This window comes from Triticum aestivum, chromosome 5A (assembly GCF_018294505.1).
Source record: "Triticum aestivum cultivar Chinese Spring chromosome 5A, IWGSC CS RefSeq v2.1, whole genome shotgun sequence".
Lineage (NCBI taxonomy): Eukaryota > Viridiplantae > Streptophyta > Magnoliopsida > Poales > Poaceae > Triticum > Triticum aestivum.
In genome coordinates, this window is record NC_057806.1 from 572,420,332 (window position 1) to 572,445,374 (window position 25,043).

The 25,043-nt window shown below is 47.0% G+C and overlaps 2 protein-coding genes across 2 annotated transcripts; both read left to right on the top strand.

The window, feature by feature from the left end:
* Positions 1-9,584: 9,584 nt before the first annotated feature.
* On the top strand, positions 9,585-11,486 carry LOC123101576 (uncharacterized). The gene is made up of 3 exons (XM_044522961.1): positions 9,585-9,752; positions 9,837-10,935; positions 11,013-11,486. Exons 2-3 carry the CDS (start codon positions 10,495-10,497, stop codon positions 11,484-11,486), a joined length of 915 nt encoding a protein of 304 aa, XP_044378896.1. The 5' UTR covers positions 9,585-9,752; positions 9,837-10,494.
* A 9,541-nt stretch (positions 11,487-21,027) lies between these two features.
* On the top strand, positions 21,028-24,582 carry LOC123104887 (uncharacterized). Its single transcript, XM_044526824.1, has 4 exons — positions 21,028-21,699; positions 22,185-22,337; positions 22,448-23,089; positions 23,233-24,582. Exons 1-4 carry the CDS (start codon positions 21,355-21,357, stop codon positions 24,316-24,318), a joined length of 2,226 nt encoding a protein of 741 aa, XP_044382759.1. The 5' UTR covers positions 21,028-21,354; the 3' UTR covers positions 24,319-24,582.
* Positions 24,583-25,043: the final 461 nt, after the last annotated feature.

Sequence of the window (25,043 nt, forward strand, 5' to 3'; positions counted from 1 at the left end):
TCCCGCCCAGTCAAATCGCGGTATCAATGTCTGCATACTCTGGGACGGCATAAATACGGCGCTGCAAGCGGCGCAAGGTGTGGGATGGAAAGCGCGCGACGAGCAGATGTTGTTTTTTGGTGCGACAGGGCGGTCGGGAGTGGGTCTGGGAGCAGTCCGGACTCCCACAAGCCTCCCCTGCTTTTGTCTTTGGTTTGCGGGAAAAATCGCGTCCAGATCGCTCCACAGACCGATACATAACCGCATTGGATGGCTTTCACGATTCAATCAACGTGGTCCGAACAGTTGCGGGAAGTTTAGGGTGTGTTCGGTTGCTGTCATGGGATAGAATGTCACGGGTCCGACCCAGAAAACCGAATATTCAGTGATTATGCGGAACCGACGCATACCTCCAAATCGGCCGGACGACAGAGAATGAGCCCTCGAGCCCTCGTTCCCCTCGCACGCAGCCCCCCTCCCGCATCTCAGCACCGCCAACCTCCAACATCTCTCCCTCTCTCGATCTGCCACTCCTCCCTCTCCAGCGCTGATTCCCTCTCCTCCCCGTCGTCTCTTCCCTCTCCAGCGCCGATTCCCTCTCCTCCTCGTCGTCTCTCCCCAGATGGCGCACATCTGCAGCTCGGCGGCGACCTAGGACCGGGTGGAGACCTACCTGGCAGCGGCAGGAGAGGAAGGAGCGACCGGAGGTGTGCCTACAGATCTGGATTGGCGGCTAGCAACGAAGCCAAGGTATGGTTCCTACTCCTTTGTATACGCTTGATGGGTACAATGGATTGATGGCAGATTTTTATTTCCTGTGTGTGCCATGTTCCTCCTCTATTTGTTCCATATATATGTGATGCTGCCTACTGTGTAGATCTATGATTACCCAAAAAAATTTAATAAGTGATGTTGTGTACTCACCAGATCCATGGTTACAAGTCATTAGTAGTCATATATTTTTGACTGTATGCATCACATGTAGATGGTCAGCAAGATGAACAAAAGAAAAAGGATGGCTAGGGGAGCAGCTGTTTTTGTTGCACTAGCTGCAATGGCAATCATTGTTCGGGCAATTATAAGGAAGAGGAGACCACGTATTACCTATGGCCCAATGCATGAAAGAGATCGAATCAGATATGACTATCTAAACCAGAAAATTTGGCAAAGCGATGTGTTATGCAAAAACATGCTAAGGTTTGAAAAAGCAGCGTTCTTTCGCTTGTGTGGCATATTGAGGGATCGCAACTTGCTAGAAGATAGTCCACATCTTAGTGTGGAGCAACAATTGGCAATGTTTTTGCATACAATTGTGCATAACCTTCGGAATAGGGTTGTTTCTGCCAATTTTGGTAGATCATATGGCACAACAAGCATCTATTTTAGAAAGGCTCTTCATGCCATAGGCGAGCTTCGTAATGATTATATAAGGCCACCATCATTGGAAATGTCGGGGAATGTAGTAATTTCAAAAAAATTCCTACGCACACGCAAGATCATGGTGATGCATAGCAACAAGAGGGGAGAGTGTTGTCTACGTACCCTCGTAGACCGAAGCGGAAGCATTGACGCAACGTAGAGGAAGTAGTCGTACGTCTTCCCGATCCGACCAATCCAAGCACCGTTACTCCGGCACCTCCGAGTTCTTGGCACACGTTCAGCTCGATGACGATCCCCGGGCTCCGATCCAGCAAAGCGTCGGGGAGGAGTTCCGTCAGCACGACGGCGTGGTGACGATCTTGATGTTCTACCGTCGCAGGGTTTCGCCTAAGCACTGCAACAATATGACCGAGGTGGAATATGGTGGAGGGGAGCACCGCACACGGCTAAGGAACGATCACGAAGATCAACTTGTGTCTCTAGGGGGTGCCCCTGCCTCCGTATATAAAGGCTCAAAAGGGGGGGGGCGGCCAAGAGGAGGCGCGCCAGGAGGAGTCCTACTCCCTCCGGGAGTAGGACTCCCCCCCTTTCCTAGTTGGAATAGGATTCGTGGAGGGGGCAGAGAGGAGGAAGGGGGGCAGGCCCCTCTCCTTCTCCTATTCGGACCAAGGGGGGGAGAGGCGCGTGGCCCATCTCTGGCCATATCTCTTCTCTTCCACTAAGTCCCACTAAGGCCCATATACCTCCTGGGGGGTTCCGGTAACCTCCCGGTACTCCGGTAAAATCCCGATTTCACCCGGAACACTTCCGATATCCAAACATAGGCTTCCAATATATCAATCTTTATGTCTCGACCATTTCGAGACTCCTCGTCATGTCTGTGAACACATCCGGGACTCTGAACAACCTTCGGTACATCAAAACGCATAAACTCATAATATAATTGTCATCGAAACCTTAAGCGTGCGGACCCTACGGGTTCGAGAACAATGTAGACATGACCGAGACACGTCTCCGGTCAATAACCAATAGCGGAACCTGGATGCTCATATTGGCTCCTATATTTTCTACGAAGATCTTTATCGGTCAGACCGCATAACAACATACGTTGTTCCCTTTGTCATCGGTATGTTACTTGCCCGAGATTCGATCGTCGGTATCCAATACCTAGTTCAATCTCGTTACCGGCAAGTCTTTTTACTCGTTCCGTAATACATCATCCCGCAACTAACTCATTAGTTGCAATGCTTGCAAGGCTTAAGTGATGTGCATTACCGAGAGGGCCCAGAGATACCTCTCCGACATTCGGAGTGACAAATCCTAATCTCGAAATACGCCAACCCAACATGTACCTTTGGAGACACATGTAGAGCTCCTTTATAATCACCCAGTTACGTTGTGACGTTTGGTAGCACACAAAGTGTTCCTCCGGCAAACGGGAGTTGCATAATCTCATATTCATAGGAACATGTATAAGTCATGAAGAAAGCAATAGCAACATACTAAACGATCGGGTACTAAGCTAATGGAATGGGTCATGTCAATCAGATCATTCAACTAATGATGTGATCCCGTTAATCAAATAACAACTCTTTCTCCATGGTTAGGAAACATAACCATCTTTGATTAACGAGCTAGTCAAGTAGAGGCATACTAGTGACACTCTGTTTGTCTATGTATTCACACATGTATTATGTTTCCGGTTAATACAATTCTAGCATGAATAATAAACATTTATCATGATATAAGGAAATAAATAATAACTTTATTATTGCCTCTAGGGCATATTTCCTTTAGTCTCCCACTTCCACTAGAGTCAATAATCTAGATCACATCGCCATGTGATTTAACATCAATAGTTCACATCTTTATGTGATTGGTTCACATCTCCATGTGACTAACACCCAAAGGGTTTACTAGATTCAATAATCTAGTTCACATCGCTATGTGATTAAGACCCAAAAAGTGATCATGTTTTGCTTGTGAGAGAAGTTTAGTCAGCGGGTCTGCCACATTCAGATCCGCATGTATTTTGCAAATTTCTATGTCAACAATGCTCTGCATGGAGCTACTCTAGCTAATTGCTCCCACTTTCAATATGTATCCAGATTGAGACTTAGAGTCATCTGGATCAGTGTCAAAACTTGCATCGACGTAACCCTTTACGACGAACCTTTTGTCACCTCCGTAATCGAGAAACATATCCTTATTCCAGTAAGGATAATTTTGACCGTTGTCCATTGATCTACTCCTAGATCACTATTGTACTCCCTCTCTTAACACAGTGTATGGTATACAATAGATCTGGTACACAGCATGGCATACTTTATAGAACCTATGACTGAGGCATAGGGAATGACTTTCATTCTCTTTCTATCTTCTGCCGTGGTCGGGCTTTGAGTCTTACTCAACTTCACACCTTGTAACACAGGCAAGAAACTTTTTCTTTGACTGTTCCATTTTAAACTACTTCAAAATCTTGTCAAGGTATGTACTCATTGAAAAAACTTATCAAGCGTCTTGATCTATCTCTATAGATCTTGATACTCAATATGTAAGCAGCTTTATCGAGGTCTTTCTTTGAAAAACTCCTTTCAAACACTCCTTTATGCTTTGCAGAATAATTCTACATTATTTCCGATCAACAATATGTCATTCACATATACTTATCAGAAATGTTGTAGTACTCCCACTCACTTTCTTGTAAATACAGGCTTCATCGCAAGTCTATATAAAACTATATGCTTTGATCAACTTATCAAAGCGTATATTCCAACTCCGAGATGCTTGCACCAGTCCATAAATGGATCGCTGGAGTTTGCATGTTTTGTTAGCACCTTTAGGATTGACAAAATCATCTTGTTGCATCACATACAACTCTTCTTTAATAAATTCATTAAGGAATGCAGTTTTGTTTATCCATTTGCCAGATTTCATAAAATGCGGCAATTGCTAACATGATTCGGACAGACTTAGGCATAGATACAAGTGAGAAACTCTCATCATAGTCAACACCTTGAACTTGTCGAAAACCTTTTGCGACAATTATAGCTTTGTAGATAGCAACACTACTATCCGTGTCCGTCTTCCTCTTGAAGATCCATTTATTATCAATGGCTTGCCGATCCTCGGGCAAGTCCACCAAAGTCCACACTTTGTTCTCATACATGGATCCTATCTCAGATTTCATGGCCTCAAGCCATTTATCAGAATCTGGGCTCATCATCGCTTCCTCATAGTTCGTAGGTTCGTCATGGTCAAGTAACATGACCTCCAGAATAGGATTACCGTACCACTGTGGTGCGGATCTCACTCTGGTTTACCTACGAGATTCGGTAGTAACTTGATCTGAAGTTACATGATCATCATCATTAGCTTCCTCACTAATTGGTGTAGGTGTCACAGAAACTGGTTTCTGTGATGTACTACTTTCCAACAAGGGAGCAGGTACAGTTACCTCATCAAGTTCTACTTTCCTCCCACTCACTTCTTTCGAGAGAAAATCCTTCTCTAGAAAGGATCCATTCTTAGCAACGAATGTTATTGCCTTCGGATCTGTGATAGAAGGTGTACCCAACAGTCTCCTTTGGGTATCCTATGAAGACATATTTCTCTGATTTGGGTTTGAGCTTATCGGGATGAAACTTTTTCATATAAGCATCATAGTCCCAAACTTTAAGAAACGACAACTATGGTTTCTTGCCAAAACACAGTTCAGATTGTGTCGTCTCAACAGACTTAGATGATGCCCTTTTTAACGTGAATGCAGCTGTCTCTAATGCATAACCCCAAAACGATAGTGGTAGATCGGTAAGAGACATCATAGATTGTACTATATCCAATAAAGTACAGTTATGACGTTCGGACACACCATTATACTGTGATGTTCCAGGTGGCATGAATTTGTGAAACTATTCCACATTGTTTTAAATGAAGACCAAACTCGTAACTCAAATATTTGTCTCCGCGATCAGATCGTAGAAACCTTATTTTCTTGTCACGATGATTTTCCACTTCACTTTGAAATTCTTTGATCTTTTCAAATGTTTCAGACTTATGTTTCATCAAGTAGATATACCCATATCTGCTCAAATCATCTGTGAAGGTCAGAAAATAACGATACCCGCCGCGAGCCTTAACACTCATCGGATCGCATACATCAGTATGTATTATTTCCAATAAGTTAGTTGCTCGCTCCATTGTTCTGGAGAACGGAGTTTTAGTCATCTTGCCCATGAGGCATGGTTCGCAAGCATCAAGTGATTCCAAAAGCCCATCAGCATGGAGTTTTTCATGCGCTTTACATCAATATGACCTAAACAGCAGTGCCACAAATAAGTTGCACTATCATTATTAACTTTGCATCTTTTGGTTTCAATATTATGAATATGTGTATCACTACGATCGAGATCCAATGAACCATTTTCATTGGGTGTGTAACCATATAAGGTTTTATTCATGTAAAGAGAACAACAATTTATTCTCTTAAATGAATAACTGTATTGCAATAAACATGATCAAATCATATTCATGCTCAACACCAAATAACACTTATTTAGGTTCCACACTAATCCCGAAAGTATAGGGAGTGTGCGATGATGATCATATTAATCTTGGAACCACTTCCAACTCTCATCGTCACTTCACCCTTAACTAGTCTCTGTTCATTCTGCAACTCCCGTTTCGAGTTACTACTCTTAGCAACTGAACCAGTACCAAATACCGAGGGGTTGCTACGAACACTAGTAAAATACACATCAATAATCTGTATATCAAATATAATTTTGTTCACTTTGCCATCCTTCTTATCCGCTAAATACTTGGGGCAGTTCCGCTTCCAGTGACCAATCCCTTTGCAGTAGAAGCACTCAGTCTCAGGCTTAGGTCCAGACTTGGGCTTCTTCACTTGAGCAGCAACTCGCTTGCCATTCTTCTTGAAGTTCCCCTTCTTCCCTTTGCCCTTTTCTTGAAACTAGTAGTCTTGTCAACCATCAACACTTGATATTTTTCTTGATTTCTACCTTCATCGATTTCATCATCATGAAAAGCTCAGGAATCATTTTCGTCATCCCTTGCATACTATAGTTCATCATGGAGTTCTACTAACTTGGTGATGGTGACTAGAGAATTCTGTCAATCACTATCTTATCTGGAAGATTAACCCCCACTTGATTCAAGTGATTGTAGTACCTAGACAATCTGAGCACATGCTCACTAGTTGAGTGATTCTCCTCCATCTTTTAGCTATAGAACTTGTTGGAGACTTCATATCTCTCAACTCGGGTATTTGCTTGAAATATTAACTTCAACTCCTGGAACATCTCATATGGTCCATGACGTTCAAAACGTCTTTGAAGTCCCGATTCTAAGCCATTAAGCATTCCGCGTGTGCAACTGTTTTGCACCCGTTGTATTTGAACGTAGAGCCTATCACACCCGATCATCACGTGGTGTCTCAGCACGAAGAACTTTCGCAACGGTGCATACTCAGGGAGAACACTTCTTGATAATTTAGTGAGAGATCATCTTATAATGCTACCATCAATCAAAGCAAGATAAGATGCATAAAAGATAAACATCACATGCAATCAATATAAGTGATATGATATGGCCATCATCATCTTGTGCTTGTGATCTCCATCTCCGAAGCACCGTCGTGATCACCATCGTTACCGGCGCGACACCTTGATCTCCATCGTAGTATCGTTGTCGTCTCGCCAATCTTATGCTTCCACGACTATCGCTACCGCTTAGTGATAAAGTAAAGCATTACAGCGCGATTGCATTGCATACAATAAAGCGACAACCATATGGCTCCTGCCAGTTGCCGGTAACTCGGTTACAAAACATGATCATCTCATACAATAAAATTTAGCATCATGTCTTGACCATATCACATCACAACATGCCCTGCAAAAACAAGTTAGACGTCCTCTACTTTGTTGTTGCAATTTTTACGTGGCTGCTACGGGCTTAAGCAAGAACCAATCTTACCTACGCATCAAAACCACAACGATAGTTTGTCAAGTTGGTGCTGTTTTAACCTTCGCAAGGACCGGGCATAGCCACACTCAGTTCAACTAAAGTTGGAGAAACTGTCACCCGCAAGCCACCTATGTGCAAAGCACGTCGGGAGAACCGGTCTCGCGTAAGCGTACGTGTAATGTCGGTCCGGGCCGCTTCGTCCAACAATACCGCCGAACCAAAGTATGACATGCTGGTAAGCAGTATGACTTATATCGCCCATAACTCACTTGTGTTCTACTCGTGCATATAACATTAAACCATAAAAACCTAGGCTCTGATACCACTGTTGGGGAACGTAGTAATTTCAAAAAAATTCCTACGCACACGCAAGATCATGGTGATGCATAGCAACGAGAAGGGAGAGTGTTGTCTACGTACCCTCATAGACCGAAGCGGAAGCGTTGACGCAACGTAGAGGAAGTAGTCATACGTCTTCCCGATCCGACCGATCCAAGCACCGTTACTCCGGCACCTCCGAGTTCTTGGCACACGTTCAGCTCGATGACGATCCCCGGGCTCCGATCCAGCAAAGCGTCGGGGAGGAGTTCCGTCAGCACGACGGCGTGGTGACGATCTTGATGTTCTACCGTCGCAGGGCTTCGCCTAAGCACTGCAACAATATGACCGAGGTGGAATATGGTGGAGGGGAGCACCACACACGGCTAAGGAATGATCACGAAGATCAACTTGTGTCTCTAGGGGGTGCCCCTGCCTCCGTATATAAAGGCTCAAGGGGGGGGGGGGCGGCCGGCCAAGAGGAGGCGCGCCAGGAGGAGTCCTACTCCCTCCGGGAGTAGGACTCCCCCCCTTTCCTAGTTGGAATAGGATTCATGGAGGGGGGAGAGAGGAGGAAGGGGGGCCGGCCCCCTCTCCTTGTCCTATTCGGACCAAGGGGGGGAGAGGCGCGCGGCCCATCTCTGGCCATCTCTCTTCTCTTCCACTAAGGCCCACTAAGGCCCATATACCTCCCGGGGGGTTCCGGTAACCTCCCGGTACTCCGGTAAAATCCCGATTTCACCCGGAACACTTCCGATATCCAAACATAGGCTTCCAATATATCAATCTTTATGTCTCAACCATTTCGAGACTCCTCGTCATGTCCGTGAACACATCCGGGACTTCGAACAACCTTCGGTACATCAAAACGCATAAACTCATAATATAATTGTCATCGAAACCTTAAGCGTGCGGACCCTACGGGTTCGAGAACAATGTAGACATGACCGAGACACGTCTCCGGTCAATAACCAATAGCGGAACCTGGATGCTCATATTGGGTCCTACATTTTCTACGAAGATCTTTATCGGTCAGACCGCATAACAACATACGTTGTTCCCTTTGTCATCGGTATGTTACTTGCCCGAGATTCGATCGTCGGTATCCAATACCTAGTTCAATCTCGTTACCGGCAAGTCTCTTTACTCGTTCCGTAATACATCATCCCGTAACTACCTCATTAGTTGCAATGCTTGCAAGGCTTAAGTGATGTGCATTACCGAGAGGGCCCAGAGATACCTCTCCGACATTCGGAGTGACAAATCCTAATCTCGAAATACGCCAACCCAACATGTACCTTTGGAGACACTTGTAAAGCTCCTTTATAATCACCCAGTTACGTTGTAATGTTTGGTAGCACACAAAGTGTTCCTCCGGAAAACGGGAGTTGCATAATCTCATATTCATAGGAACATGTATAAGTCATGAAGAAAGCAATAGCAACATACTAAACGATCGGGTGCTAAGCTAATGGAATGGGTCATGTCAATCAGATCATTCAACTAATGATGTGATTCCGTTAATCAAATAACAACTCTTTGGCCATGGTTAGGAAACATAACCATCTTTGATTAACGAGCTAGTCAAGTAGAGGCATACTAGTGACACTCTGTTTGTCTATGTATTCACACATGTATTATGTTTCCGGTTAATACAATTCTAGCATGAATAATAAACATTTATCATGATATAAGGAAATAAATAATAACTTTATTATTGCCTCTAGGGCATATTTCCTTCAGGAAACCCCCGCAAAAATTACAGGAAATCATCGATTTGACCCATATTTTAAGGTAATTTCAGAGACTATTCCTTTGCTATCTAGGCTATATGATATACCATTTAATACTGGTCTCTATATAGGATTGTATTGGAGCTATCGATGGTACACAGGTGCGAGCAGGGGTTACCAAAGATGTGGAGCCTTCTTTTCGTGGTAGGAAGGCCTTTACCACTCAAAATGTGATGGCAGCAGTAGATTTTGACTTCCGCTTCACATATGTGTTGGCTGGTTGGGAAGGGTCCGCACACGACGCGACCGTCTTAGCTGATGCATTAACTCGTGAGAGAGGCTTACAAGTACCACCTGGTAAGACGTTGACCTAGATAGAAATTGTCCATTTGTTACTGCCTTACGAAACCATTGTAACCAATATTTATTTTTATTTTTTAGGAAAGTACTACCTAGTTGATGCCGGTTATGGAGCCAAGCCTGGGTTCTTACCACCTTTTCGTGGCGTGAGGTATCATTTGAATGAGTGGGGCAACAATCCGGTCCAAAATGACAAGGAGCTATTCAACCTTAGGCACTCATCTCTACGGGTGATGGTAGAGAGGGCTTTTGGATCTCTCAAGAGGCGTTTCAAAATTTTAGATGATGCCAAACCATTCTTCACTTTTCCGGTCCAAGTTGACATTGTTATAGCTTGTTGTGTTCTTCATAATTATGCACTATCACAAGGGATCGATGAATTCATTATACCGGAAGTGACATGGACCACCCAACCAATTCCAACATCAAGGCAACAATTAAGTGACAATAGGGCCTTGGTAGACCATAGGCTACAAATTGCTGCCCAAATGTGGGAAGATAGGCAACTTATGTATGCCAATTTATGAGTGCAGTGCATTATGTATTTGTAATGTTTATGCAACTACCTTTGCATTCATTTGATGGCTGGACAGATTGTGGTATTTGTTATGTCAAACCATGTATTTGTGATGATTTCATCATTTTTATTGCAACATTTTGATGGCTGGACAGATTGTGGTATTTATTATGTCAAATCATATATTTGTGATGATTTCATCCTTTTTATTGCAACATTTTGATGGCTGGACTGATTGTGGTATTTATTATGTCAAACCATATATTTGTGATGATTTCATCCATTCTTTTGCAATTTTTTGATGACTGGACAGAAATGGACAATGTTGAAGTTACCGCTGCAAGTGGAAACTCCGGGAAAAGTGGGGTCATTGTATGGACCACTTCCATGACCAACAGTATGCTAGGTTTTTTGGCTGACCTTGTTGCTAAAGGGAAGAGAACTTCTAGTGGATTCAGGGAGACACATCTTAAACAATGTGCTGCTGTTTTAAACAAGCAATTCAAGCTAACTATCACCTCTGATCAAGTTAGAAACCATCTCAAGAAGTGGAGGAAGATTTGGTTCAGGGTTGTCAATTTGAAGAATTTAAGTGGAGCTCTATGGGATGAAGATACTTGCACAATTAGGCTCAGCGATAAGCACTATGCAGGTCATTGTATGGTAAGCTTCTTATAGTATGAACGATATCATCTCATTTTCTGCCTTCATTATGCTAATGACTTGCAAATTTTTTGTAGACCCACAAACCTGATGCTCCCTTCTTGAATAACCCAATTGAACACTATCATGCTATGGCGACCATTTTTGGAACAACCGGGGCTAAAGGGATGAATGCAAGGTCTGGAAATGATCTCCTTTCTATTGATGTCGATGATGAGGAGAATGGTGAGGTGAATGGTGAGATCAACACGTCACCACAAGTTGGTGAGTCTTCTGACCCCAAAGGACCACCAAAAAAGAAGGCCAAGGTGGTGAAAGTTCTAGAGGATCCACTAGGTGCCATTCTCAAAGATGGGTTTAAACTTGTGGCTGAAGCTCTTGTGAAATCTGGTGGAGATGATGATGATATACCCGATGACCTTTGGGATGTAGTCTCTTGTTTGAAAGAATTTGATGAAGAGCACCTTGCCCATTACTATGCTCATCTTGTTGACAACCCCAGGACTGCAAGGGCCTTCATGAAGCTTTCCAAAACCAACAAATCCGTTTAGGTGAGTAGGTATGTGAAGAAGAACGTCTAAATTTGATATGGTTGTCAAGTATGTGAACTTGACATGTATGGCTGTAGTGCCATTGGGTTGCTTTTGGATGTTTGGTATGTGAACATGTATGGCTGTAGTACCATTGGTTGCTTTTGGATGTTTGGTGTGTGAACATGTATGACTGTAGTGCACTTTCCTTGGTTATTTGTATGTGAAAGACATGTACTGCCTATTTGTATGTGAAAGACATGTACGTGCTGATTGCTTTTGGATATACCAAATGAACTTACTACATCATTGCCATCTTATGATATTGCTGGAAATTGTGTTCTTTGTCAATATATATAGTTATGTTGTTTTTTTCTTGAAAATACAAACGAAATGCTGCCGAAAATTTGAATTTTTGTTCTTCCATTCTTTCAAACCAAACACTGGAATGGAACCAACCCGTTCTACTTTTTTGCACCTACCAAACACAAGAACGAAACCGACCCGTTCCTCTGAAATGGAACCATTCCATTCCGTAACAGTTGGTTCCTCAACCAAACACACCCTTACTGATCCGCCTCGGAGATGCCATAACAACGTCCAGAACACGATTGCAGGAGTCTATCTAATACCGTTTCGAGTTTACTGCACGAATGTTGTGTGTAATTGATTAACTGGTTGATGCACGAGACGCTGAGGGCGTGTGCGTGCGTGCTAATTTCAATTGAGAATTCTGCCTTTTCGTATATCACCCATCATGATTGTCGTTGGGTTATGCCGCGCTTGCATCTTTCTACACGATGGAGATGGAAACCAGGAAAAGAGATGTGCCGGTGCCGGCTAGCAATGGTGGCTAAGCTAGGCCTAGGCCTAGGTCACCCATGTTGGTGTGCATAAGGGCATCTTCAGTCGTTGGTTTTTTAGGAGGGGCAAAAAATCACCCCTGGGACGCACCGGCGCTAAACCGCGCACTGAGGACGTGATGCCCCCCAGTCGTGGCCTTCCACGGATTTTTAAAATGTTCAAATTCGGCGCAAACACAACGCAAATACGGGCGAGTTCGTTCAAATTTAAACATATTTTACAAAAAAAAAGAAAAAAACTATCGCGGGCTACCCCGCCGTCTCCCTCGCCGCCCGCCTCGCCGCCCGCCCACGCGGTTCTACATGCCGAGGAGGCTGTAGAACCGCGTGTAGTCACCGCCGCCGTCGTCGTCGTCGTCGCCCCCGCCTATGCCTCCGCCGTCCCTGCTGCATCCCTCCCCCGGTTGGCGCGGCGGGTTGGACGGTCCGGAGGCGTCGTCGTCGTCGCTATCGAGGACGACGACACCGTCCTCGTCCTCGCGCCCACGTTTGCGGGCGGCGATCTCCTCCAGGGCCCGGCGCGGCCGGATCATCTCCTCGCGCAGGTAGTCGTCGCGCGACCACCGCATGGCGTCCTCGTCGAAGAAGCCGCACCGGGCTATCTCCTCGTACTCCGGGGGAAGGCTGGACTCCACCTTGGGCTCGACGAGGGCGCCGGAGCTGCGGGTACGCACGCTGACAGGCGTGTCCTGGGGCTCCGGCTTGACGGGGCGGAGGTGGAGGCAGGGAGAGCCGCCGGAGCTGCGGGTACGCGCGCTGACAGGCGTGTCCTGGGGCTCCGGCTTGACGGGGCGGAGGTGGAGGCAGGGAGAGCCGCCGGACGAGGAGGAGGACACCCCGGTCTCCATGCGCCTCGGCGTCCAGGAGCTTCCCCGGCGGCGGCGTGAGAAGGACGGGGGAGCGGGGTACTCGAGGCGCGGCGTGTTGCCGCCCTCGATGTACTCGAGGACGGACTCCAACGTGCGCCCGGGCACGCCCCACCACCGACGCCGGCTGGCGGCGTTGAACCTGTCGGAGGGCACGACGCCGTTGGTGGCCTCGAGCTGCTCGCCGTGCCGGCGGCGGAAGTACGGCTCCCAGATTGGGCTGTCGGGGACGTACCGGGGCCCCTCCCTCGCCGCACGCGGCAAGGACGAGCGGATGCGTGCGATCTCCGCACGCCGCGCCGCGCCGGTGGGTACCGGGGGCACCGGCACGCCGCCGGCGCTGATCCTTCACGCCCCGGGCACCCGCATGTCCGGCGGGACCGGGTACTCGGCCTCGAAAAGGAGGCGAGCCTCGTCCTCATGCAGATGACGGCGCCCGAATCCGTTCGCCGCCGCGCCGTCGCCTGGGAAACGCTCGGCCATGCTTTCTCAACTGGTGACGACGAGAGGAGGAAAGGGGGAGAAATGAGCGCGTCGTCGGTGGATGATCGGGGTGAATCTCTCCGGCGCGCTTGCAGTCGGCTTTTATAGGCGGAGACGCCGCGTGGTAGGCTTGGCCGGCGCGTTACGCGTGGCGTGATTGCGTGGCGGCCGAGAGACGCGTCGCCCAGCCTTCACTGCGCCGCCCGTGAGGCATCAATGGAGGCTGACCGGCGCGGCAGCGCGCGGCAGCTTTGGCATTGATTCCCGCGGGAAACGAGGCGATGAGGACGACGAAGGGGCGAGAAGAGAGTAGAGTCGCTGACGCGGCGGGCCCGCGGCTCTTCGCGCCAAAAACGATTCGTCCGGCGCCCCCGAGCGACCCCCAGCGCGCCGGGTTCGGGTTGGGTCCGCCGGCGCCAATTTCGGCCGGAGCCGGTGAAAATTGAGCTCTTGGGGACGCGACTGGACCGATTTTTTGACGTCGGCGGATGAAAAAACGCCTGGGGGGCCTTCTTGAGGGCGCGGCTGGAGATACCCTAATATGTGCCATCAGCAGGTAGATGCCGGCCATTGTTGGTGACACGCAAGACACCAACAACAAGATATTGCTCGTCTAGAAGGACGTTGATTCATACATCTATAGGCCTGGTCGGACCTAACAAGGAACTGAGCTAGATACGGGCCCTCGGGTTGGCCAAAAACGGTTGTCTTCTTTGTGAGAGTATCAGACAAATATCTTGCATAGGGTGATGATCCAGGGCCGGTGCTTACTGCGCAGGGCGGCAACAGGTAAGTGCTCAAAGTGGACATGGAAATTGACATTGAACAGACACAGAGAGATATACAGTGACAATGAGCATACGGCAGTGGTGCTGAATTGACTTTTTTGACAAGGCACCAAGTAGGCACGCACATTGGCCAAAAAGAAACGAAGAAAAGCAAGCAAGCACGCACGCACGCACACTCCCCGTTGACATATCCACCACACTATCTGAGTTGTCTCCATATTGGTTCAGGTCTCCCTCCGCACTGGGTTCGGTGGGTGTCCCTGTTTTGCTGCTATATTATTATCTGCACTGCACATGGAATGGGACAACACATCTTTGAGATGGAGGTAGAGATACATACGCCTCAAACCCTGTGTACAGTAGGATTTTTCAAGGTTCTGGAGCACACGGTGCGATCGACATGTACCGAATGGGATTCGCACTTCGCCGCCGGGGGTGAACAACCGAGCACCGTATCTGTACGTGGCGTATCAAGAGGCCTATACTTTTAGTCTTTTACCGACGGGTCCAACTAGAACAGATAGGTGTGCCACCAGTGTAAAAGCATCTTCAACCAGACTTGACTGGGTAAATATGACCTCCTAAGATATGTCCATGGATGCGTTTGTCCCTTCGAGCAACCATTCTCCTTATTTACAAACCCTCAAAACCATACAAAAGCATATTTCACAAAAGAAAACATACAAAAGCATGCAATGCAGAAGTCATGTAGAGAAGGTTTTATACATTAAAGCTACATTTATCTTAAGATAACACAGAGATACAATTACATTAAAAAAGTGCAAACTAAAAGCTACTCCGAGTCTGAGGAGATCGGGATTGCGGAAGTCACCAGCCTTCTTGTCATTGACGGCCGAATGCATCTCGTCTTACTCGTAGTCGTCCGCAAAAGTCTTCTTCATTCAACATCGTGGATGAAGAGCGTGTAACGGTTCACCATTACCACCCCGCTCATCCCGCATCGACTCTGAGGATGGCGCGGTTTTCCGCAATGAAGGCAGGGTCGATGTAGAGCTTAGCGAGGGCAGCAGCGTCCGCTTGCTCGGTAGTGAGCTGCTCCTCTGTCATGAGGTGCTCGCCTACATGGCCAAGGGGAATTGCTCCCGCACATCCTCCATCGAGAGGTGGGGGATGTCGTGGCCCTCACCTAAGGCAGTGCCCGCCATTTCCAACCCGGAGGTGACGGGGTCAACTATCAGGACCGCCTTCTCCGAGCGCTTCCCCCTCCTCTTTGTTCGATGTCGAGGGAAGATTGACCACAATGCGGGTTGGGCAAGCCTCCATCACGATATGGGCACAGCGCTCCAGCGCCAATTGCTTATACCATATGACCGTCGTGCGCAACATGTTGGATGGCGAACGGCGAGCTTGGACCCGGACGACACAAGCCCGTGGACACAATGACAACGTGAACCCAAGAGGATGGAGGAATTGTGAAGGAAGGCCGGGGTTTGGCTCGTCGACCGGCTTAAATAGCCGGAATTTGACCCCTCAAACGATGCGCCAGAGCGGCAACATGAATGTGGACAGCAAACCTGCGAGCTCTGGGGCAGACTAATGGGTTCCACCGCAAGTCCTGCTCGTATTTTTTTTGAGTTGCGCGCCCCGCCCATCAGTCAGACATGGTGGACTATGGACTGAGTTTGAGGGGCGCACTATAGTCCGGATAAAATGGACTGGATTGGGATGTCCAATTGGATGGTTGTTTTCTGTTTGAGCAGATTTCAGTTGTAGATACTCTACTGTAGAAACGAAGATTGTGGATCTCACGACACGAGAGAGGATCTGGGGAACTCTGACCAGAGACACAAAGTGAGGTCAAACAAACATGCGCACATGGAGCCCACAGAGGGCCATCACACACACACGGAACCTCTCGGTCAGTGTGCGGTCGGTCACCGTTGGAACCCATGATCACCATCGTAGCCAGGACAGGAAGATCAGCCACATGATCTTGTTTGATGCATACTGTAGCCAGCCAACCCGACTGCAGCCTCCCTTTCCATTTTGTCCCCATCTTCCCGTTGTTTCCTTTCAAACTGCAGGTCCTCTTGTCGTGGTAACGGGGTGCCTAAAATCGATGAACCGTTTGCGGATGGCGCCTAGGAAAATAATACTGGAGTTTTGCAGTTAGGATCGCGACAAGTGGACCGTTATGTGGTGATTGGTTCAGCTTGGGGCAGATTCGTTCTTCCTTGATAAAATAAAATTCGAGCATCGAGCAAAGGCATCTATTCCGAGGGAATAACACCACGAGGGAGGCGACAAGGCTGTCATCCTCCTTCCCAGCCGAGGTCGGGGGAGCGGCAGACGGATACAACTATATCTATGTGCGGTTAATTTGCAAGCTCATAGGCTGCCTTAGCCTTATCAAGCCGCATAATCTACGTAGCAGTATATTCTGCGAACAGGCCGAGCAGTAAAATCCTTTTTGGCATCAGCTAGCGCTGGCTCGCACGCTCAATTATAGGGGGCAGGTAGTGTAGAATGCATTGGCGAGGATGTGCTCAGCAACGTCTCTGTAGGCCAAGAGGGAAGGGAAAGGGAACGAATGGTGAAAATGGGTTGTTCTGTGAATTGTTCTTGTAAGAGTGCTTTATTCATGGAGGTTATTGTCACATTGTCTCTTGTTTGCTAGAACTAGAGCAATGAGAATATCATATCGAATCATACGTTTATGCTACAGTTATGTTTTAGACGTGGAGCTAGCTCATCCAATTAAAAGTAGTGCGTGTTGCGTAGATTGGAATATCTTTCTGGTTTCTCGACAAAAAATATTTATCTCTACTCTTATAAAAAACTGAGTTGGTGATGATGGTGTGTCTGTCATCCTGCAATATAGACCGTCTGATCTATATCTGACGGATAGAAAGCAAACTATGTCAATTTTGCAAAAAGATACCCGTACCCCTCTCCACATTTGCAGATAAGGCCTTCCCTCATTCATCTTTGTCTCGCACGAGACAAACAGCTCGTATAAATGCATCTTGATGTTCCGTGCAACGCATGGGCCTCTTGCTAGTTACTCCCTCCGTTCCAAATTATTCGTCGCAGAAATGGATGTATTTAGAACTAATATACATCTAGATACATCCATACCTGCGACAAGTAATTCGGAACGGAGGGAGTATTACATAAATATGTGGAACCTTACATCATATTGCAACCGCCCCCCCCCCCCCCCCCAGTCCGGGCGACACCCTTTGGGTCAGTTCATTTGGGCGGCTTAAAAATTAAGCTGCTGCACCCTAAAATTGTTGAGACTTCTAAATTAGTTACCTCATAACTAGTTTATTCATTTGGGCGGCTTAAAAATTAATCTGCCGCACCCTAAATTTGTTGAGACTTCTAAATTAGTTATCTCATAACTAGTTTAGAAGCACCAATAAATAAGAGAGGCGGCCTATGAAAAAAGTTGGGGACAAGACAACTTTTTTAAGCTGCCAAAAGAACTGGCCCTTTATCCCCATCTCTTATGTTGCATCCTAGCACACTAGTGACCCCCCCCCCCCCTCTTCTCTTTTGAACATCGAACCCTAACAATATGGCCATAGGCAATCCTAAGCCGGTTTCATGTCAAACCAATTTTGTTGCAGTTGTTGGACATGCTTAAGAACAAAAATCCCATCTCTTTTACCCGCCTCTTGTTTGTTGTCCTAACTCTGCCCTCCACTTTGACACACATCTTCTCCCATGCTACGGTTTTCTCCACGATTACTTCTTCGTATATTCAATTACAAATTTCCTCGATTGATCTTGATTCTTCCTCTCACGCCACGAACCCATTTTATCTCTTTTCCATGTTTGCCGGTGACTTCCATGATAGCCAGGCAATAGCTTCAAGCAAGGTAATACACGATGTGCCATCAGACTCCGGCTGTTGTTGGTAGTGAGATCACATATTTTGGATGCTACTCATGTAGCGGTTCATCTCATGGTGACACTCCTTCCCCGCGTCATTCCTTCTGCTTTGCGGAGGATCCTTAAGCATTATTCTTTTGAAGGTATCTTCTTTCTGAGTTCACTTCCTCCCATGCATTGGACTGGTTCAAGGAATGCTTCTAAACCGATTTGGAGCAACACAGATGGTCTCTCTTGTACTGTAAGGAAAAATAAAACACTGTGAATGGTTAACCCTAATGAAGAAGATGCAAAAGAACCACCAAAAATGTGGCAGCTCAAACATTTCCCAATTTACTAATAATAGTCCTTCCTTTCTAAAAAAAAGCCGTTCCAGCAGGTTATTCTATGAATTGTTCTTGTAGGAGTGTTTTGTTCCAGCAAGTTATTGTCACATCATCTCTTGTTTGCTAGAACTAGAGCAATTAGAATATCATATTGGATCATATAGCAAGCTAAACTTATACTCCCTCCGTCCAGAATTACTTGTCATAGAAATAGATGTACCTAGATGATTTAAATCTAGATACATCCATTTTTATCCATTTGACGGAGGTAGTATTTAGATGTGGAGGTAGCTCATCCAATTGAACTGGTGTTGTTTGTGTCGGTTGAAATTTTTGGCTTTATTTCTTGACAACAAATACCAAAATTATGTGTTGAATACGTACAACTAAACCTGATCATGGACAGACCTGCCACAGCCCAGCCTGAAAAAAACTAGGCTGGGCCAGGCCGGGTTGGGCTTCATTTTATAGCCCAAAAGATCACTCTGGTTGAGCTTCGGGGTGGACTTGCACGTGCATAGACCAACAAACAACATTCAGACCGGGCTCAGGCTTGAGAAAAGTGCTATTTTAGGCCTCGAACTCGGGCTTATAGTTTTAGGATCGGGCTTTTGCAAGCTCGACCTGAAACCCAGCCCGACCCGACATATGATCTTTACTAGAACCTTAGATCATGCTGTATCACCCCCCCACTACTAGTTTGTCCAACACCGTTTTGTCCTCGTCTCTTATGCTTTGTCCTGCACACCACTTGACATCTTTGTAAGGTAATTCTAGTGACCCCCCCCCCCTTGTGGCCACCTCTTTCTAACGTCGGAACCCTAAGAATAAGGCCATCACCAACCCTAAAATGGGTTCTAGTCCAACCAATTTTCACCTCCTCACCGGCAATATGATTCACAACTACAATATGATTCGATAATTCATCTCTGCCAGGAGAATATCATCCAAAAAGGAAATAGGATAACTGCTCTTCTTTTTTAGTTATTCTTTCTTTTGTTTTGTTTGTATATATGTACCATATTTACTTTTATTGATGGAAAATACCTTAGAACTATTGTTCTACGGTTTGGGCCTAAAAAATGACCCCCTCTTGTTCTTTGTCCTAACTTTGCCCTCCACTTTGACTCACATCTTCTTCCATGCTATGGTTCTCTCCACGATTACTTCTTCATATATTCAAATAAATATTTCCTCGCTTGATCTATATTCTTCCCCTCACACTACAAACACATTTACCTCTTTTCCATGTCGTCGACGTCAATGAATTCCATGATAATGCAATGACTTCATGCAAGGTACACGATGTGCTATCATGACTCCGCCTGTTGTTGGTAGGGAGAGCACATACATTGGCTACTACTCATGCGATAGTCAATCTCATGGTGAAACTCCTTCGCCGTGTTGTCCTCGCTAATTTGCGAAGGATCCCTAAGCATAGTTCCTTTTGACGTACCTTCTCCTTGAGTTCACTTCCTCTTGTGAATCAGAGCAGTTCATGGAATGCTTCTAACCGATTTATAGCAGCACAGATAGTCTCCCTTGTGTTGTAAGGAAAAAAGAAAACATTGTGCATGGTTAACCCTACTAAAGAAGATGCAAAAGAGCCACCATTAGTGTTCACAAAAGGTCGCAGCTCAAACATTCTCCAGTTTACTAAATAATAGTAGTCCCACCTATCTAAAAGAAAGTCCTTTCATCCGGATATATAAGAGGCATTTCGACCCATCAAGACAAAGGCTTTGATCAACACTTAATTTTACACGCATGTGCCTTATTCCACATATATTACTGTCATTTACTCATTTATGTTCAGAAAATATTTCCTATTATTGCGGTTGTGATTCAGCATCACATAAAGTAAATACGAATGACCCTCATGGATTAGCTTGTCTTGCTAGGAGGAACCTCCACTCGGCGGTGTGACAGCTTTGCCTTGCCTCCCCCTCTATTATCTGCTAAAAAAACCCTATATGAGTTATTATGTTTGGGGTTTTGACCTATGATTTATTATGTTGGAGAGCTTTGTACTTCCGGTGAAGCTTTATAATAGATCCAGGTCCTGTTACACACACAAAGAAAAACTCGGGGACTGTAAAAACATTAATATTTCTCATTTGATCAACAAAGCCCCAAATCTTATACTGTACTTTGACAAGCAAAAATATGTCCTGTAAAACCGAGACGAGAAAGTAATAATAACAAAAGAAAAACGAAATTTATGCTGCCGGTACAGAGACAGCATGGAAAAGCCGGCCACGGGGCCCCACTCCGCGATCTAAACAAGCAGAGAAAAACAAAGGGGGCCCCACCCGCGCCTCCCCTCCGCAACGTTTTTCTGCCCCTATTTATGCCCGAGACCTGCACCCCTCTCTCTCCTCGTGCCTCCCTCCACTCTCCTCCCCCACAACCTCTCTCCCTCTCTCTCTCCACCGTCTCCTCCCCCGACTCTCAACAAATCGAGCCAAACACCCGGCAAAATCCGGCCGTGCCGCGACGAGATCGACGCGTTCTCTACCGATCCGGCCGTCGCTCAAGCCCGAGGGTTCCCCGGTTCGTCTTCTTGGAGCAGAGGCACGCGGGGTGTGTGCGGGTGTTCTTGCGACATTTCGGTCGGTTCTTGGTGGCCGAGCCGAGCCTTTTCCTTTCCTCCTCCGCGCGATTCGGCCGGGCCTCGTCGAGGGGGTTCCTTCCCGGCCTAGATGGTGGCGAGGATGATGCGGTGGCCGCGGCCGCCCCAGGCGCGCAAGTTCCGCGTCCGGCTGGTGGTGCGGCGGGCGGAGGGGCTGCCGCCGCCCCCGCCGTCCGTGGAGCCCGCGGAGCAGGAGCAGAGGGTCGCGGCGGAGGTCAGGTGGAAGGGGCCGAGGGCGTCCGGCCTCGGCTCGCTGCGGCGCGCGGTGCGGCGCAACCGCACCAGGGGCGAGGAGCTGGCCGGCGGCGCCGTGGCGTGGGAGGAGGGGTTCGACAGCGCCGTCACGCTCGCGGCCGCGTCCCACCGGGAGGCCGCCGCGTTCCAGCCGTGGGAGCTCGCCTTCACCGTCTTCACCGTGAGCATCTCCTCCCCTCTCCTCTCCTTGCTGGAACTGGATTCCATTGCCTTCTCTTGATTGTTAATTATATCATCCTTAGAGGAGTAAAATTATTATTTTTCAGTTGCTTGAACGAATATGTGTAGTTGGTGGATGTCAATGGATCAATCATGGCGGGCAACTGTATTCCTGTTAATATGGAGCAAAATCTGATAGTAACATCACACCTTATGAAATATATGGACTCCTTATTATGTTTACCAGTAACGATAGCTACAGTTGCTTTTCTATGTGGCCATGGTATCATGTTTCCTGCTCTCAAATAACCCCTTCCAGAATGAATTTATAGCCTTGCGACCGAGTTCAATTGCGCCATGAACAATTGCAAATCATCCCTTAGCAAGTTGGCATATTTTGTTTTCAGTGATTTCTTCCAGTCAGTTTGTTTTGAGTGACTTCAGCAGGGAATCTGATATGCCTTGTTCTTCTTTTCCTTGTGGCAGGATGTGAACAAAGGCCCAAAGACTAAACCAACAATTCTGGGAACTGCTTCTCTTAGCCTAGCAGATTATGCATCAGCAGCCGAAGAGGATATTGAGATAATTCTCCCTTTGTCCGTGCCCTGTGGTGCGCCTGAGTCTGCTCCGTCGCTTCATGTGAGTTTTTGTTGTGAACAACAAGCTTCTAGCTAATGATTCTCGGCGTAAAAAAGAAAAACTCGTTTTAATTGCCGCCTGTGTGACTGACATCCTCTTTTTCATTGCAGCTCACTCTGAGCATGGTGGAACTGAGAGCTCATCAAGAAGCCTCTGATGCTTCACAACGGTCTGCTGTGGCCGCTCCGTTATCCCCGTCGTCTTGTGATTCTGTCCCTGGAGGAAAAGATGAGGTTTCAGTCATTAAAGCGGGGCTAAGAAAGGTAAAAATCCTCAGGCATATAGTGTCAGCTCGAAGGTCCAAGAAGACATTCCAAAGCGATGAAGGCAGTGAAGATAATTGCTATATTCACAGTGATGGTACCGAATATCCATATGGTACCGAGCCTGTGGATGAAGATCTTGATGATAGAACACATGAAGATGAAGTTGCGGATTCAACTATCAGGAAGTCGTTCAGTTATGGTTCACTGCAGTCTGTCAACCATGTTGGTGACCATGAGGACTGGGTCTATTACAGTCACCGGAAATCCGATGCCGGTTACCATGTAGATGAACCACAGTCATCAACTGCTGTGGGAACTGTGTTGCCAACTGCCAAACGGAGTATCCTTCCTTGGAGAAAGAGGAAACTGGGTTTACGGTCACTAAAGGCTAAGGGTGAACCTCTGTTGAAGAGAGCAAATGGAGAAGAGGGAGGTGATGATATTGACCACGATCGTCGGCTGCTAACCTCTTCCGATGGATCACAGGTAAAATTTCCTCTTTTTCTTTTCATTGCATTGTGAAAAAATAGTCAGTATCCTGTTCTTTGGCCCAGAGGCCTTGTTGTATACCACAGAACTGTTTTTGAATGTCCATAACTTGCGCTGAACAATATTTCTTTCAATTGCAGCGATCAAGAAGCGAAGATGGGTCAGTTCATGGTATGATGTCAGAATTTGGCGATGACAATTTTGTTGTGGGGAACTGGGAATCAAAGGAGGTACTTAGCCGTGATGGTCATATGAGGCTTTCTTCCCAGGTGTTCTTTGCGTCAATAGACCAGAGAAGTGAGCGGGCTGCTGGGGCAAGTGCATGCACGTCACTTGTGGCTGTCATTGCAGACTGGTTCCAGGCAAATCAGAATCTGATGCCTATCCAGTCGCAATTTGATAACCTGATCCGAGAAGGATCACTAGAGTGGAGAAACCTTTGTGAGAACAAGACATACCGAGAGCGTTTTCCTGACAAGCACTTTGATCTTGAAACTGTCCTTGATGCCAAGACCCGGCCACTTACAGTCTCCCCCAGCAAGTCATTTATCGGATTCTTCGTACCCGAAGGAGCTGATGACATGGGAGGACTTGACTTCCTCAATGATGCCATGTCCTTTGATAACATCTGGGATGAAATCAGCCAGGCAGCAGAGGCCTCATCCAGTGACAACCCTAACCTATATATAGTGAGCTGGAATGACCACTTTTTTCTCCTCAAGGTTGAGCGTGATGCATATTACATCATCGACACCCTTGGAGAAAGGTTCTACGAAGGATGCAGCCAGGCCTACATTTTGAAATTCGACGACACCACCATGATTCACAAGGTGTCCGACGAGAAGAAGGCGCAACCTAGCCCCGACTCAAGCGGGCCGCTGAAGGGTTCTTCAAGGAGCTCCTCGTCCGGGCAGGACAGCGAAGACGACGACATCGAAGAGAACGTACTCGTGTCGAAGGGCAAGGAGTCGTGCAAAGAGTACATCAAGAGCTTCCTGGCGGCCATACCGATCAGGGAGCTACAGGGGGACATCAAGAGGGGAACGGTGGCATCGACGCCGCTGCACCACCGCCTCCAGATCGAGTTCCACTACACCGAGGCGGTCCCGGCAGAGGTTGCCCAGCCGCCACAAGCCCTCACCATCGAAGCTCCGTTTGAGTTCTCATGGCCCGAGCCGCCGCCGGGGATGGAGCTCGCCCTAGCACCGGCGGTTGCCGTGGCATAGCTTGCCACTGCGCTGGCTGAGTTTTTTCCATGGAGGGGAACCTACTCGAAGATTTTGCTGCCTTTTTCCCCCTGTATGTGCTCGTTCCATGTCTAATATGACCTGACTAGTATAGGTTTCCCGTCATCACAGGCATCGGAGCCAGCCGCCTGCATTTTGTACAAAGAGGCGATTGCTCCTGCCTATCTTGTATTAACCGGATGATCTTTGTAATCACGCATAACCCTTGTACTAATCGATGAGGAATCCCATCATCTTACTGAAGTTTTGACCTTGTTTCTGTATGCAAACTTGGTGTGAGGAGCAGAGATTGCTGAAACTCTGAGCCGTCTGTCGATGCTGCCTGAAAATGACTGCCCGTTCTTGATGTAATGCTGTTGCTGAAACTTTTTGGCTCGTGCTGGTGCTGTTGGCTGTGGCTTCTTGACGGTGAGGCATCGTCCAGACGTGCCGGGTTACCGGAACCAAAGCTGTCACCAGCGTGAAGTACATCTTCAGTGAATGCGACGCACGAGCTGCTGCAAAATGCGGATCAAAAGCATCCTCCAATCTTTTTGTGGATCGTCATGTGATCTCGCCAGCTCGTGATACTGTTAAATGGCAGTTGATTCTTCTACATACCTTTTGATGAATACTGGCTTTGTTTTCTTAATTTGCAGGGCAGGTTTGGAATTTTCGGTAGAGAACATCGGTATCGCGGGCCTGAGTTTTTAATTTGTAGTAAC

Bases quoted from the DNA above. Each gene is read 5' to 3' on its own strand.
- LOC123101576 (XM_044522961.1), top strand. From the start codon at position 10,495: ATGGCTGGACTGATTGTGGTATTTATTATGTCAAACCATATATTTGTG. The intron at 10,936-11,012 runs GTAAGCTTCTTA...AATTTTTTGTAG, and splicing joins ACTATGCAGGTCATTGTATG to ACCCACAAACCTGATGCTCC.
- LOC123104887 (XM_044526824.1), top strand. From the start codon at position 21,355: ATGGTGGCGAGGATGATGCGGTGGCCGCGGCCGCCCCAGGCGCGCAAG. The intron at 21,700-22,184 runs GTGAGCATCTCC...TCCTTGTGGCAG, and splicing joins TCGCCTTCACCGTCTTCACC to GATGTGAACAAAGGCCCAAA. The intron at 22,338-22,447 runs GTGAGTTTTTGT...TTTTCATTGCAG, and splicing joins AGTCTGCTCCGTCGCTTCAT to CTCACTCTGAGCATGGTGGA.